Here is a 12,859-nt window from a genome sequence, read left to right as displayed (position 1 = left end):
CTCCTCTTCTTCATTCCACTCCACCATCATCGAATGGCTCACTCATCGAAATAAGCATTCTCTAAATATTAAATTGTCAGAGAAAGAACGCTAGCAGACGACGGACAAGAAAGAGGGGGAGACACACATGCGCTCACTAACTTTATTTTGTAAGACAGCCGATCCGCGCCTTATATACAGAAAAAGACCAAAAGTGCGCATGAGCACGGTTATCATAGCTCAAGCTCTAAGGAATGGCATCTGATATTGAACACAACGCTGTGACACGAAATGTGTCGCAGCGTTGTGTTCAATATATATATATATATGGTTTGGTTTGGTTTGTGGGGTTTAACGTCCTAAAGCGACTCAGGCTATGAGAGACGCCGTAGTGGAGGACTCCGGAAATTTCGACCACCTGGGGTTCTTTAACGTGCACTGACATCGCACAGAACACGGTGTCAGTGCACGTTAAAGAACCCCAGGTGGTCGAAATTTTGCGGCGCCCTCCACTACGGCGTCTCTCATAGCCTGAGTCGCTTTGGGACGTTAAACCCCACAAACCAAACCAAGCCATATATATATGCACCGAGGGAAACATCATATATTCATGTTTGGCATTTAGGTTTTCAATGGTTACTATATGCGGAATTTAAAATGTTCGATGGTGGAGAGCGGAGGCCAAAACAATATCGAAGCTGAAAAAAATTGCAATAGTGCTTCCTAAGAAGCTGTTGGTGCGATTGTGATATGTGTACATTACAACACATGGTAATCAATGAGAGTTTCAAAGCAACTAAACAGTTGCCATTTAGAAACAGCACTTTTGAAGACAGAATGATTACAAAATACCATATCGGGGGAAATATCTCTGTTGAATTTGATGTGACCGCCTTTATGCATCTTACAATTGCGATCAGTCTTCAGCAGAGTGTGATCGAGACGACAACCCGGTACATGCTGATACAGCTCTCTTCTGTGCCCAGATAGACAGGTTTTATGAATATAAATCTCGATTTAAGTTTCCATCTTTCGAGGTCGTATGGCATAGGGACCACTTCAAACGGTGTGGTACACGCTGACGTCATTGCTCTTTATCAGCTTAAGATTAAGAATTGTTTGGTTTCCATTGACCTGTGCACACAAGAGGGCAGTAGCTACTGAAATATAACCGGAACCTTTTTAAAAATTGTAGTGTAAATAACGATGAAGATTTCCTACAGCGAAACTTATATGATGATGATGTGCCTGACTTAAAAAAGTTGTTTAAACATGTAGTGTGTGCTTTCAGTGATAAATTAGAATGACAGTAATTCATATTGCTTCATGTTGCTCCTGCACTTTTTACTAGTAAATATATGATATTCGCTTACGTTCACGGTGTACTGCGGCTAGTAATAAAACGAGAATAGGAGTGAATTAACATTTATCTGCTCGTTTCTGCATACTCGAGTAATAATAGAAGGTAGTGGTCAACAGTACTCCGCTGTGGCCAAATCCTGTTATAATAATTGCGTTTCCTACGGTGATCACCGTTATCCGTACGCCTGCGTACCATTTTATGCAGTTGCTTTGACCCGTGGACATTTTTTTTATTGCTGTGGAGAAAAGTGCGGTAGAAAACATGCTTGCAGTAAAAACGCAAAATATGCACATTGTGATTAGGGTAATTTAGAAAAATATGGGAGAGGCCTTCGCCCTGCAGTTAATATAGTCAGGCTAATGATGATGATGACGATGTCGCCTAACTGGGATCATCCCATTCCTTTAGTAGTTTCAACATTTGCTGCACCCAAGTCACAGCAGTCACCATAATTAATGGCTACAAAGCCGCCTTAGGCATTTTAAGAGACAAAAAGAATTCTAAACACGTCATGACTGGAACCAATGACTGGTGAAACTAATAAGAGTGCCGGCATAGTCTGTGAACAGGAGATAGGAATTGGACCACAGTATAATGCGATGTTATGTCGGCCGAGCAGTGATCCAAGCTCAGCCCTCCAATTTCACGTCAGGGACGTCGTATCTTTGCAGAAGTACAAAAAGCGACAGTGTGACGAATTGGGATGTATCCGCACCCAGAAAAGAAGCTCGATAAAATGAAGGAGATAATACGGCTTCGGCTCCAGACTCGAGCATTCTTTAGCTCGTCGAAACTAGGACGCAAAAAAATACAATCAAAATTGCAAATAATGAGGCAGATAGTCGGATATGATTGCACTTTATCCACCTTCAAAGAAGCGCCGCCACGGGCGGACCTGCTACCAGTCTCTTGCCTAGGGTGGTGGGAGGCTATAGTGGCCAGTTTGTACCCGTTGACGCATTCCCGGGCTCACAAGGTCGCCGAAAGGCGCGGACGCGAAGCCATCTAGTATTATGCCCATTTAGTGCGTAAACGTTTTTGCAATTCAAATACCTGTGCCTTCCACATAGAAAGTAGGCGAAGGTGTTCAACATCTGAAAACAGAACAAAATCGTGCAAAGGTATTCCAGCAATCGGTAATTGTATTTGGCCACTGTTTTGACATAGCACCTTTACATAATGAACAGTGCCTAGAGACAAGCATAACATGTATGTCTTCAGTTATTCAAGCTTCCAGCTCTGTTCTGTTAAAATCGCTATGATGCCTGCTTTTATTCCTATCTCGCATATAAGAGGTACTCCTCCTCCTCTCCGTTACTCTCGCGAAGCAGGCAAGAAGGAATATATAGAGCAAACAGCAGCAATTTTCTGTATTTATCCTCGTCTTCCCTAGCGGATTTTGATAGAGAAAAAGCGTCCCGTATTGTTACGGGGTGGTGACAAGGCAGATTACAACAAATTAAGTATGGATGTACTCAAAACGAACTGCTTGTTGCTGACCTTATTTGACGCCGGCGATAACAGCAAGCGTGCTGGCGGTCGTTGAATGGCGAGTTCCAATTGCCCTCTTCAGCGGTAAGCTTAAAGTGGGCGAAAAAGCACCTAGACAAGACGCAAAGCGGGACCAGAGCAGCCCGGAATATTGTGAAAACGGAATCGAGTACCTGTAATCATTATAGATGGATCTCAGCACATCATACGCGACAAAGGTAATGATAAAACTGCTTCTCGCCACAGGGAGCATGAACAAATAGTACAAAATCGTTCACTTCGCTACGATCGCGTGATTCCGTTCTCTCAACGATAGGGTACCCTGAGCAGCGTCACCTGGCGACAGCTAGCGGGAATATTTTAAAAATGGTAAGACCACCACTGTGATCGTAGCCCGTAATTCCGTTTCCTCAACGGTAGGGCCCGCAACTTGTTTCTCGTCATTGGTTGCCTCTCAGCGGGTTAAATGGCGATTGTTACCGAGAGGTGTCTGAACGCAACCTACAGCAATTATTTACGGTGAAGGTAATTGAATAGTGTTACCGTTGTCATGCCGTCACCTCGTGGCTTTGTTCACGACTGGTTCAGGGCTATTAGGAATTAAAAACATCACATAATGTAACATAAAGAGGTTTAAATATGGTACCATAATAATTCCTTCAGCACTTGTGTTGCTCTTTACATGTATATTCTAAAAAGGTATGACACTCAAGAAAATGATAAGTAGAGGTAAATAATGACAGTCCAGCAACCATGACGCAAAAGAAATGTTAAAACAACATGTTCAATTCTGCAAACCATATTTGGAGCTTGCGCATCTCGACCACCCTGGTGTTCGAAATTAAGGACATTACTTGTAGTTCTTGGACGTCCCTCAGTTATATTTTTATCTAGGAATTTCTCGCTTCGCTGTATAGCTAAAACATTTTTGTAGATGATTCTGAAATATATTTAGTAGGCAGCAATGTTGCAGAAAGTGGCATTGATGTTTTCAAGATGCCAATAGCAAACGAAAATACCATGCTTCTTTATATTCCCAAAACTTCTTTACAATAGCCTTGTTACAGAAGAGAAAAATATTTCCATATAGAGCCCACAAGACGAGAACAGAAGAAAGCGCTAATAAGCAGCAAGTAACCGTGGGCAGACACAACTTTTATATTCTCCCGAAGGCTCGCCATAAACAGTAAATAAAATAGGCGTCTTTGAACTACAGTAAGCGTACAAAAAGAGTGCACAAGTGCTTCTTCTATCAGATGTAGCTCTAGCACACACACGTTACAGGCGCATGGGGCTCAAAACAGATAATATCCACTTTAGTGCAGATATACAGTCTTTGTCAAAAGTATACAGGTCAAGGACTTTTGTTCTAGGCCCAGTAACGAGGCTCGTAAAGCAACTCTAGCGCTCGAAATTTCATAGATGACAAATATCGCCATCATTCTCCTCTAGGTTACATTCATAATACAGTATTGCTCCAAGCAGCCACGTTACAGTGCTTAGAAGCCAACCTCTTGGGCTGTATACGTTTGACAAAGACTCTACGTTTCTTAGAGTGGTTTTAAATGTGCTTTAAAGTTGTCCTCGCTGCTGACCACCATATCATTGCATCCTCAAGTTGCTCATCAGAAATCCTCGTGTTGTCATGTCCTTTGAACTCTTAATTTCCGCAACCTCACTGGACTGGCGCAGGGTTTACGACGCTAGACCACTTTGTCCAAGAAAGCGGGATCGAACCCCGGCCTCGGTGGCCACTTTTGGATGGAGGAGAAGACCAAGGCAAGGTGTGCTGTGCGATGTCAGTGCAAGTTAAAGAATCCCAGTTGGTCGAAATTTCCATAGCACTCGACTACGGCGTCTCTCATAGCCTCCGTCGCTTTGGGCTGTTAAACCCCTCCAACCAAATAAATCTTCATTTCGGTAATTATTTCACCCAGATATGAGTTGTATTGAATACCTGATGTTCCCACGAAAAACGTATTCTATTTTGACAGCGAATGCTAGTTAAGCCTACACCATAAGTGTAGGAATTTACTCATTATTGTGGACACCGCGTGCAGCAGCAAGGCTTCAAGCACATTGTGAGGTGCACTGAGCGGACATTTTTGATCCTTCAAGCATCGGACCCAGACCACAGGTTATTGACTACACAAGATGGATGCTGTTACAAGTGCTAGCGAATAAACATTTTCGTGCGATAGTACACGCAGGTCTTTCTAGGGTGTAGTTTCAAAGTTGCACTTTTGATTGTCATATAATTGTTTTCTTTTCGACATGCGCGAATTAACAGAGAAAAATATTATAAAGTGATGGCATCAGTTGTAAACAAAAACAGCCTCGCTCTCGCATCATGTCACACTACGAATCCGACGTAAGTCGCCGCATTTGGCTTCTTCTACTGGAATATATTACGACAGCACTAACGAGGTGACTGAAGATAACTTCACGATGTGATAACAGTGACCCTAACGACATTCAGTCTGGAACTACAGTTAGTCGTCTAGTGTCTGGATACTTTTGCTCCAGTTCAATAGTGAGAAGTTTTTTGTAAGGCTATCAGCAGGTTTAGCAGAATGGCTATGAAGGCATAACACTACAACTAGAAGTATGAGTACAACAGTACGACTATGTAAGCCTTTCAAACTAATTTTGTAAACACGAAACCTATAGTAGGCAAAAAAACTTCACGATTTGAATTCTGTGAATCTCAATTCAGTCGAGAGAAACCATTTCTGGTGAGATATGAGAGAAACAGGAAAATGTGGAGTATGAAAGAGCGATGAACAAGGGTAAGGGGATAGCCGTTCGCAGGTCGAGCCAACGTTTTGACAAGTGTATTTGTCTTTGTCTGGGTAGAGCGTTCATCACTGGCTGCAGTTTAAATACGCTTTTTCTTCCGAAGAAGAAAAGCTGCGAAGGGGGAGAATAGGTGAGAGGAAAGTAGGTCAAGGAGTGGGGAGGGGGAGGGTGGGTAAGAATAAAATAGGTCAAGGAATGAAAATAAAACAATGTTTCTTCAGTGTGTATTTCTAAGCCTAGAGCCAGTAATCACTTCGCCTGAAAAAGAAATAAAAGCCATAGTCACAGGAAAAACTACACTGCGGGGTGCATGATTAGTCAGCACGTAAAGCAGGTTCTCTGCAGGCACACGTTTCTTCAAAAAGGACATGCATTCTAAAGGGTTTTGATAAGGAATATATCTGCAGGGGAACAATTCTCAAAAGATTTCCGCAAAGGGGGGGGGGGGTGCTGTAGGACAAAGAAAAAGAATAATAACATGACAGTGAACAACAAAAAAGTCCCATGGCTAACTACAGTAGGAAGGGAAAGTGTTTGGCGTAGCACGTGAAGCTTATGCTATTCAGGGGGGAAGGGGGGATAGAGTATAAGGTTGTAGGTAAACGCGCCTCCGAAGAAAGGGGCCCGGTTTATACAACCCGGGAAAACGTCCGCCTCAGTTCGATGTTCGGGGTCACCTCTAAGCCGTCAGGTGGAACCGCTATAATGAAGCTAATATACTCCATTCATCATTCTAGGTCGCCACGACGAAACGCTGTCAACGTCCTATAGCGCAAAGACAGCAGTCCTCGTTCAGGGACGTTTTTTCCTACTTCGCAAATATGTAAATTTTTTATGTGGACGGTATTTCCGAGGCCATTATTTCCACGGACTTTTTTTCCCAGGATGTTTTTACCAAATAGCCGTTCGGAGTATGGAGTGGAGTGTACATGTCCTGTGAATAAACTGTTCAATTAACGCTATATAAGATTGTTTTCCCGATTAAGTATGGTTCACTGAGAATATATTTAAGGGATTCTGACCTTCCTTTATATATATTCATTCCTGCTCGTGTGATTGTTCTAACGTTTTGGACTGTATATGCCTGTCTATATTTTCTGTCCCTCGCAGAATTAAAGACGGACCGATGATTGTATAATTGAATTTCTTTTAAATTGTGGCCTCTCTTATTGAAATGCTGGGAAACTGTTTCGGGAGGTGTTTGCCTGTGCCTGCCCGATGACTATTAAGCTGAATGTTCATTGGCTGCTATGTCTTTCCGATGTACTAGTTATGCCAGAGGGAGCATTCTAGAAGTTAGACAACGTTTGAAGATGTGCAACTAAAGCCTGATGTTATGTGAGAAGAGAAATCGTTTGCAGTACTTTTAACTGCGTTATCTTTTTGTAAATAACTACACGTCTTACATCTGGGTCGGAAGCAAGACTGTGGTTGTGTTGGATGCTTTTTGGTCGAGTTTATAATGCATATCTCTCAGGATTGAATTACGTTTGCATGTCACCCTTGGTGCCTCCGAGAATATTGTTTCCAACATTCAATACACTTTTGTATGGAGTGGTACTTTCGCAGAATATTCTTTATTTTGGAAGTGCATTATTATATTTACTTGCAAAAGAATGCTGGCGTTTAGAGTTGGCATCATATGTAGCGATGATAACGACTACCTGAAATTACATTCATTTAAAGCAACACCAATTGAGAGGAACTATCCCGGTAAATTCCTTAATATGGTCCTCGAAAAAGCAAGCACTTTAAACTACAACGTTTTGCTCACAAAACAAGCCAAGTCCAACACTGAACGCCAGCCTTCCTTTGTAACGAAATAATCTAATGCCCTTCCAAACACAAACAATATTTTGCAGAAATATGACTCCACACTGACGCGTAATGAACGCCCAAATAAATGTTTTCGGAGGCACCGAGGGTAACATACAAAAGTAGCACAAACCTCGGAGATATTCAAGTACATTTATTACTCAACAATCATTCAACACAACCACATCCTTGTTCTCGACCGAGATGTAAGACGTGAATTCATGTACAAAAGGACACCATGGTTAAATGTACTGCAAGCGATTTCACTTCACATAAAATCATGCTTTATTTGCCCGACATCAAACGTTGTTAACCATCGGGCAGACACTGGCAAAAACATCCTGAAAGCAGTTGCCCAGAATTTCAATCAGAAGGATCATACGTTTAAAGAAATTAAATTATACATTCTCTAGCCCGTCTTTAAACCTAAGAGAGACAGCAAATATAGATAGGCATATGTAATTCATAAATTTAGGGCATTAGAATCAGATGGAATAAATATTTCTAATGGGACGTTCTATTCTCTTATATTCCAACTACATAATTAGTGGGAAAAACAGTTCAATATACCGGTAATTGAAAAGCTTATTCACAGCTCGTGTGCACTCTATCCCCTCAAGGCAATAGCACAAGCGGCACTTACTTCTCCAAGCATGTTTCCCTTCCTACTTTTTTTTTGTCTGTTTCTTTGTCCTTTTCCCCCAATTTCGGAAAGCTTTTGAGAATTGTTCCCCTGGAAATATTATCCTTATCAGGACACTTTAAAATGCCTGTCCCTTTGTATTAAAGGTGTTTCTGCAGCAAACCCGCTTTGGGCGGTGACTAATCTATCTACTACCAAATGTAGTTTTTTTGGTGCCGGTGATTTTTTTTTTCGTGTCACGTGATCATCGAGGCATAGAAACAAATGCTGAAAACAATTGTTCACTGCTAGACCTACTTTATTTGCGCCCACTCTCACCCTTCGGAAGCAAAAGCGTATTTACACCCCTGCCAGTGGTGCTCTCTTGTCGAAACGTTGGCTCGACCCGTGAACTGAGGCTAGTGGGCTGCTCCCCTTACAATAATAGGTGGAGTGCTTTACTCCGGGACCCCATTGGTCTGGGCCGCCACTTGAGCTCACTTCTCCTGTGCTCGTTGAGCGGGAGGTCCAGGCAGCCAGCGCCCTTCCGCCCTCCTCCCCCTCCCCCCGACATTTGGGTAGGGGAAAGCAATATGGTGTAAAGTTAAGCATTTAGCTGGCATGCTACGACCATGTGAAAAGTGTCAGCCGCATCGCCACAGAGTAGAGACCAGAAAAGGCAGGGTCTAAATATTTGAGCGCTGCCTTGTTTGTGCGAGCAATAAGCTGTTTTAATAATCCCATTGCTGACAATATGCTGTAATGTACACACTATCACCGGGTTACCAACAGCTTGCCAGAAAACGCGTCATTTTTCTTTAGCGTGAAAGTTTCTTCTGGCACACGCTCTTCACCGCCGTACATTGACTTCCGCATATAGCAAGCATCGATTTAAATGCCGGCAATATGAATGCACGATGTTCCCATCTGTACATATATTTGAATGACGCATCTTTCGAACATGTCTCCACAACAATGTCTTTATAACAAAAATTTGGACCATGGCTTATATTGACACCCAGCTTCAAAGGTGTTTTTGGCTCCTTGATTTAGTGAGAAATGATCGCCAATAAGTGTCATTGTCATATTGGATCGAATATGCCTCAATCCCCTAAGCGAAATCAAGAAAACTCGAATTAGGTAAAAATTCACGACTTTAAAAAACGGACTCACCTTTCGACACAGCAGTCAGTTTTTTCTGAACTTGGAATGCTTTTTCACGAGAAACTCGTTCCATTACTTTTTTTCCTTTAGAACGAACGTCCCAACTTCTGTTCGGCACTAACTCGGGTTGCATACCTTTGTGGCATTTTTCCGAGCCACTAACATGGCAAACCCATTAAGAACCCTTGTGGCACACAAAAGTGTAGCACTACTGGATGCACAGAAAGTTTTAATTCATCGCATTACAATCAAAGAGGCCTACCACCCGTAGCCAGTAAAACATACCTGAGGTGCCTCATAACGTCTGGTCACCAAGATCAGCGTATCTTTAGACCCCAGTGAGACACAGATTTTTGTTCCAAAGCCAATATAAGGCAATAAAGATAAGCATATCTGCAGCCCCCATTGACACTCAGATCGTTGTTCCAAATCCAATGTATTTTCATAACAGCAAAAACTACCTCACCAGTATATCCACAAAACATATTTTGCGATATTGGAGAAATTTGAACGAAATCTAGGTCATAAATTTATTTCACTAACTTGCTCTTAGTTGCATTCTAAGTATTGTAACCGCAAAAATGTGATTTCACGTGCACGTCCGTTATAAATTATCTAATCGTTATAATTATCTAGTGTAAGCGTACCGGCTATATCTGATTGACAATGTGCAATACATGAACGCAAACACCTGGTACCAGTCAACGGAGAGTTGGTCTACGTGTTTTAGGTGATCGTGAGCTTAGCAGCAGGATTCGTTATTTCTAGATATTCCCGGAACAAAACCTGCCGTCCAATACATGCACGCAACCATCTTTACAAAAGTTTTTTAAAAGCATAAATTTCTTGCCCTCGAAACTGGTATCAGTCAACGGAGAGTTGGTCTGCGTGTTTTAGGTGATCGTGAGCTTAGCAGCAGGATTCGTTATTTCTAGATATTCCCGGAACAAAACCTGCCGTCCAATACATGCACGCAACCATCTTTACAAAAGTTTTTAAAAGCATAAATTTCTTGCCCTTAAAACTGGTATCAGTCAACGGAGAGTTGATCTACGTGTTTTAGATGATCGTGAGCTTAGCAGCAGGATTCGTTATTTCTAGATATTCCCGGTACAAAACCTGCCGACATAAAAGATATAAACGTGAGTTATGGGATACCGCGTGGAAAAATGTTCACAATTTGAATCGTTTTTTATACCCTCGTTTAACCGCGTTCTATAGCAACAGTTCGTTTCTTTCTCCTGTTTTCTTCTCTTTGGTTCTTGCATTATGTTCCGCCTGTATTTATATTATCGCATTTTGTACTTGCTAAACTAAACAACACAGGTGTCAGATATAGTTGTTAAGGCCACTAACGGTTTAAAGTTGCGGCCAATGACATTGAATATCAATAGAAACAACATTCGTAGGATGCTTTCTCCTCTGTACGCTTTAAGCCTTTTTGACCGATTTAGCCGTTGATTGAGCAATGGAAGAAGGAGAAGAGGGCACTGATGGTGGCGGCTGTACGTTCACTGGAGGCGGAACGACATTTTGTGGCGGAAACATGTCCGGCCGACCGGCCACTCCACTCATCTTCGCGAAAGACAAGAAGATCTGCTCGAGCGTGTTCTCGCCGACAAGGGCGTGCTCGAGCTGAAAGTCCTTCTGCAGCTGGACCAGCTTGGAAAACAGCACGCTCCATGGTATGCGCTGTTCCACGTGGTAGCAAAACACGTTCTGCGGTGGCAAAGATAAGCAAGCATAAATAGCAAGCACTGTGCACGCCATAGAAGGATATTGCCTCATCTAAAATGCTCAAATATTCTCCACTGAAACATTAAAAAATGCTTCATTGAGAAAAATACATTCAGACAAACCCTAACAGGTACAGCTACAAGCCATAGCAATCCGCGAATAACTTGCACTATAAGTGCCACAATATATTGACCAGGGATATATGTTAGTGGTTACACGTCAGTAGCAATGAATACTAGCGCGTTTTAATCGCTTTTTAAAAGCTGTGGTTTAGCACCTCTAGTCCAATAACATAGTCCATAAGCGGCGTCGGGCGTCTCAAGAATTACAGCCGCCAAATTCACAAGCATACGACTGGCAGGTGACAGTTAGGTACGAACTTGAAGTATTTGAAGTAGTCTTGAAAAATTGTAGGGGGCACTTTGGACCACTAGAAGCGATTAGACGAAAGCCTACCCGGGTTCGAACCCGACCTCGGTGGCTGCTTTTCGATGGAGGCGAAACGAAGAAGCGTCCGTGTACTGTGCCTCTTCGTTTCGCCTCCATCGATATGCAGTGGTAAGACGCCCGACTACTGTGCCGGAGCACCCGGGTTCGAACCCGACCTCGTCTGCTGCGTTTCGATGGAGGCGAAACGAAGAGGCGACCGCGGGCTGTGCGATGTCAACGCACGTTAAAGATCTCCAGGTGGTCGAAATTACTCCGTAGGCCTCCACTACGGCTCCTCTTTCTCTCTTTCCACTTTCACTCCCACCTTTCCTCTTTCCCTTACGGCGCGGTTGAGGTGTACACAGAACACAAGTGAGACAGTTACCGCGCCTTTCCCTTCCTATAATCAATCAAAAAAAAAAAATTACCAACGATTACGTTGCTTCCTAATGCGAAATTTGAGCGCAGCAAATAAGCTGTTTCACCTTTTCGATAGATTGAGGCAAATCCGCCGCCACCGATCTGGCTCTCTGATTGCCACCGCACAGGGGTTGCATTGGAGGAGGAGCGAAGAAAGTAATTAAGTTCGAGCCGGCGTTTTGACAACCGGAGACTCGCAGGAAGAGGGGGGAGGGGGCGGCGTGTACACCCAGCGGCAAACGATGGGGGCAGAAGCGCGCGCAGCAAGCGGACAACGCAAAAGGGAGGAGGGAAGAGATAGCAGCGACTGACTGATGCTGCTGACGCCGATAGTGAGTCAACCCCAGCTGCGGAGTTGGTTTCAGGGACAACGCCGCCGATGCCGACGCAAACAACATGATACCCTCGCTTCCGCAGCGCCAAGAACCAGGTCTAGCCGTGGAAAGGGGGTCACGTATTCGTCAACGTGCCGGGGCCTACGTGAAATAACCGGCGCGTCGGCAACTGAAGAGCACCCTATCCACCACACAGGAACAGGGGGGGGGGACCCTCCCCTCCTCTTTCTGCATGGCGGCGACGGTGTTCTATGCAGTCACGTTATCTTGACTCTCTAGCGGCGTCAGCGGCATCCAGCGGTATCAGTCGGTCGCTGCTAGCGCTGGGGGGGGTGAAAGAGGGGCGGAGCTGGTTACGAGGCCGACGACGACGCTGACGCCGACGCCGACGCGAAACCCAGGAACGGACGCCAAAGAGCTGTGCTCTAAAAAAAGGAAGAAGTAAAAGAACAGTCAAAGGCCTGCTACTGGCGGCTCTGTAGCTGAGCCACCTCCGCTGCCTAAAACTGATTTCTTTATAGAAAGGGAAAGGCGTGGTAACTGTCTCACTTGTTTGCTGTGGACACCGCAACCGCGCCGTAAGGGAAGGGAAGAAGGTGGGAGTGAAAGAGGAAAGAGAGAAAGAGGAGCCGTAGTGGAGGGCTACGGAGTAATTTCGACCACCTGGGGATCTTTAACGTGCGCTGACATCGCACAGCACACGGA

General features: G+C 43.8%; 1 protein-coding gene across 1 annotated transcript in view; it reads right to left on the bottom strand.

The window, feature by feature from the left end:
* Positions 1-10,664: 10,664 nt before the first annotated feature.
* Positions 10,665-12,859, bottom strand: part of LOC146173909 (phospholipid-transporting ATPase ABCA3-like) — a 62,854-nt gene continuing 60,659 nt past the window's right edge. Inside the window, exon 18 of the mRNA XM_084585297.1 lies at positions 10,665-10,952. Coding sequence (XP_084441423.1) covers positions 10,665-10,952 — 288 coding nt within the window. The remainder of the gene's footprint in view (positions 10,953-12,859) is intronic.

This window comes from Amblyomma maculatum, chromosome 11 (genome assembly GCF_055883805.1).
Source record: "Amblyomma maculatum isolate TAMU_Amacu chromosome 11, ASM5588380v1, whole genome shotgun sequence".
In the NCBI taxonomy this organism is placed as follows: Eukaryota; Metazoa; Arthropoda; class Arachnida; order Ixodida; family Ixodidae; genus Amblyomma; species Amblyomma maculatum.
Note: the sequence above shows the minus strand (reverse complement) of the source record. Positions and strands in the feature narration are given on the sequence as shown.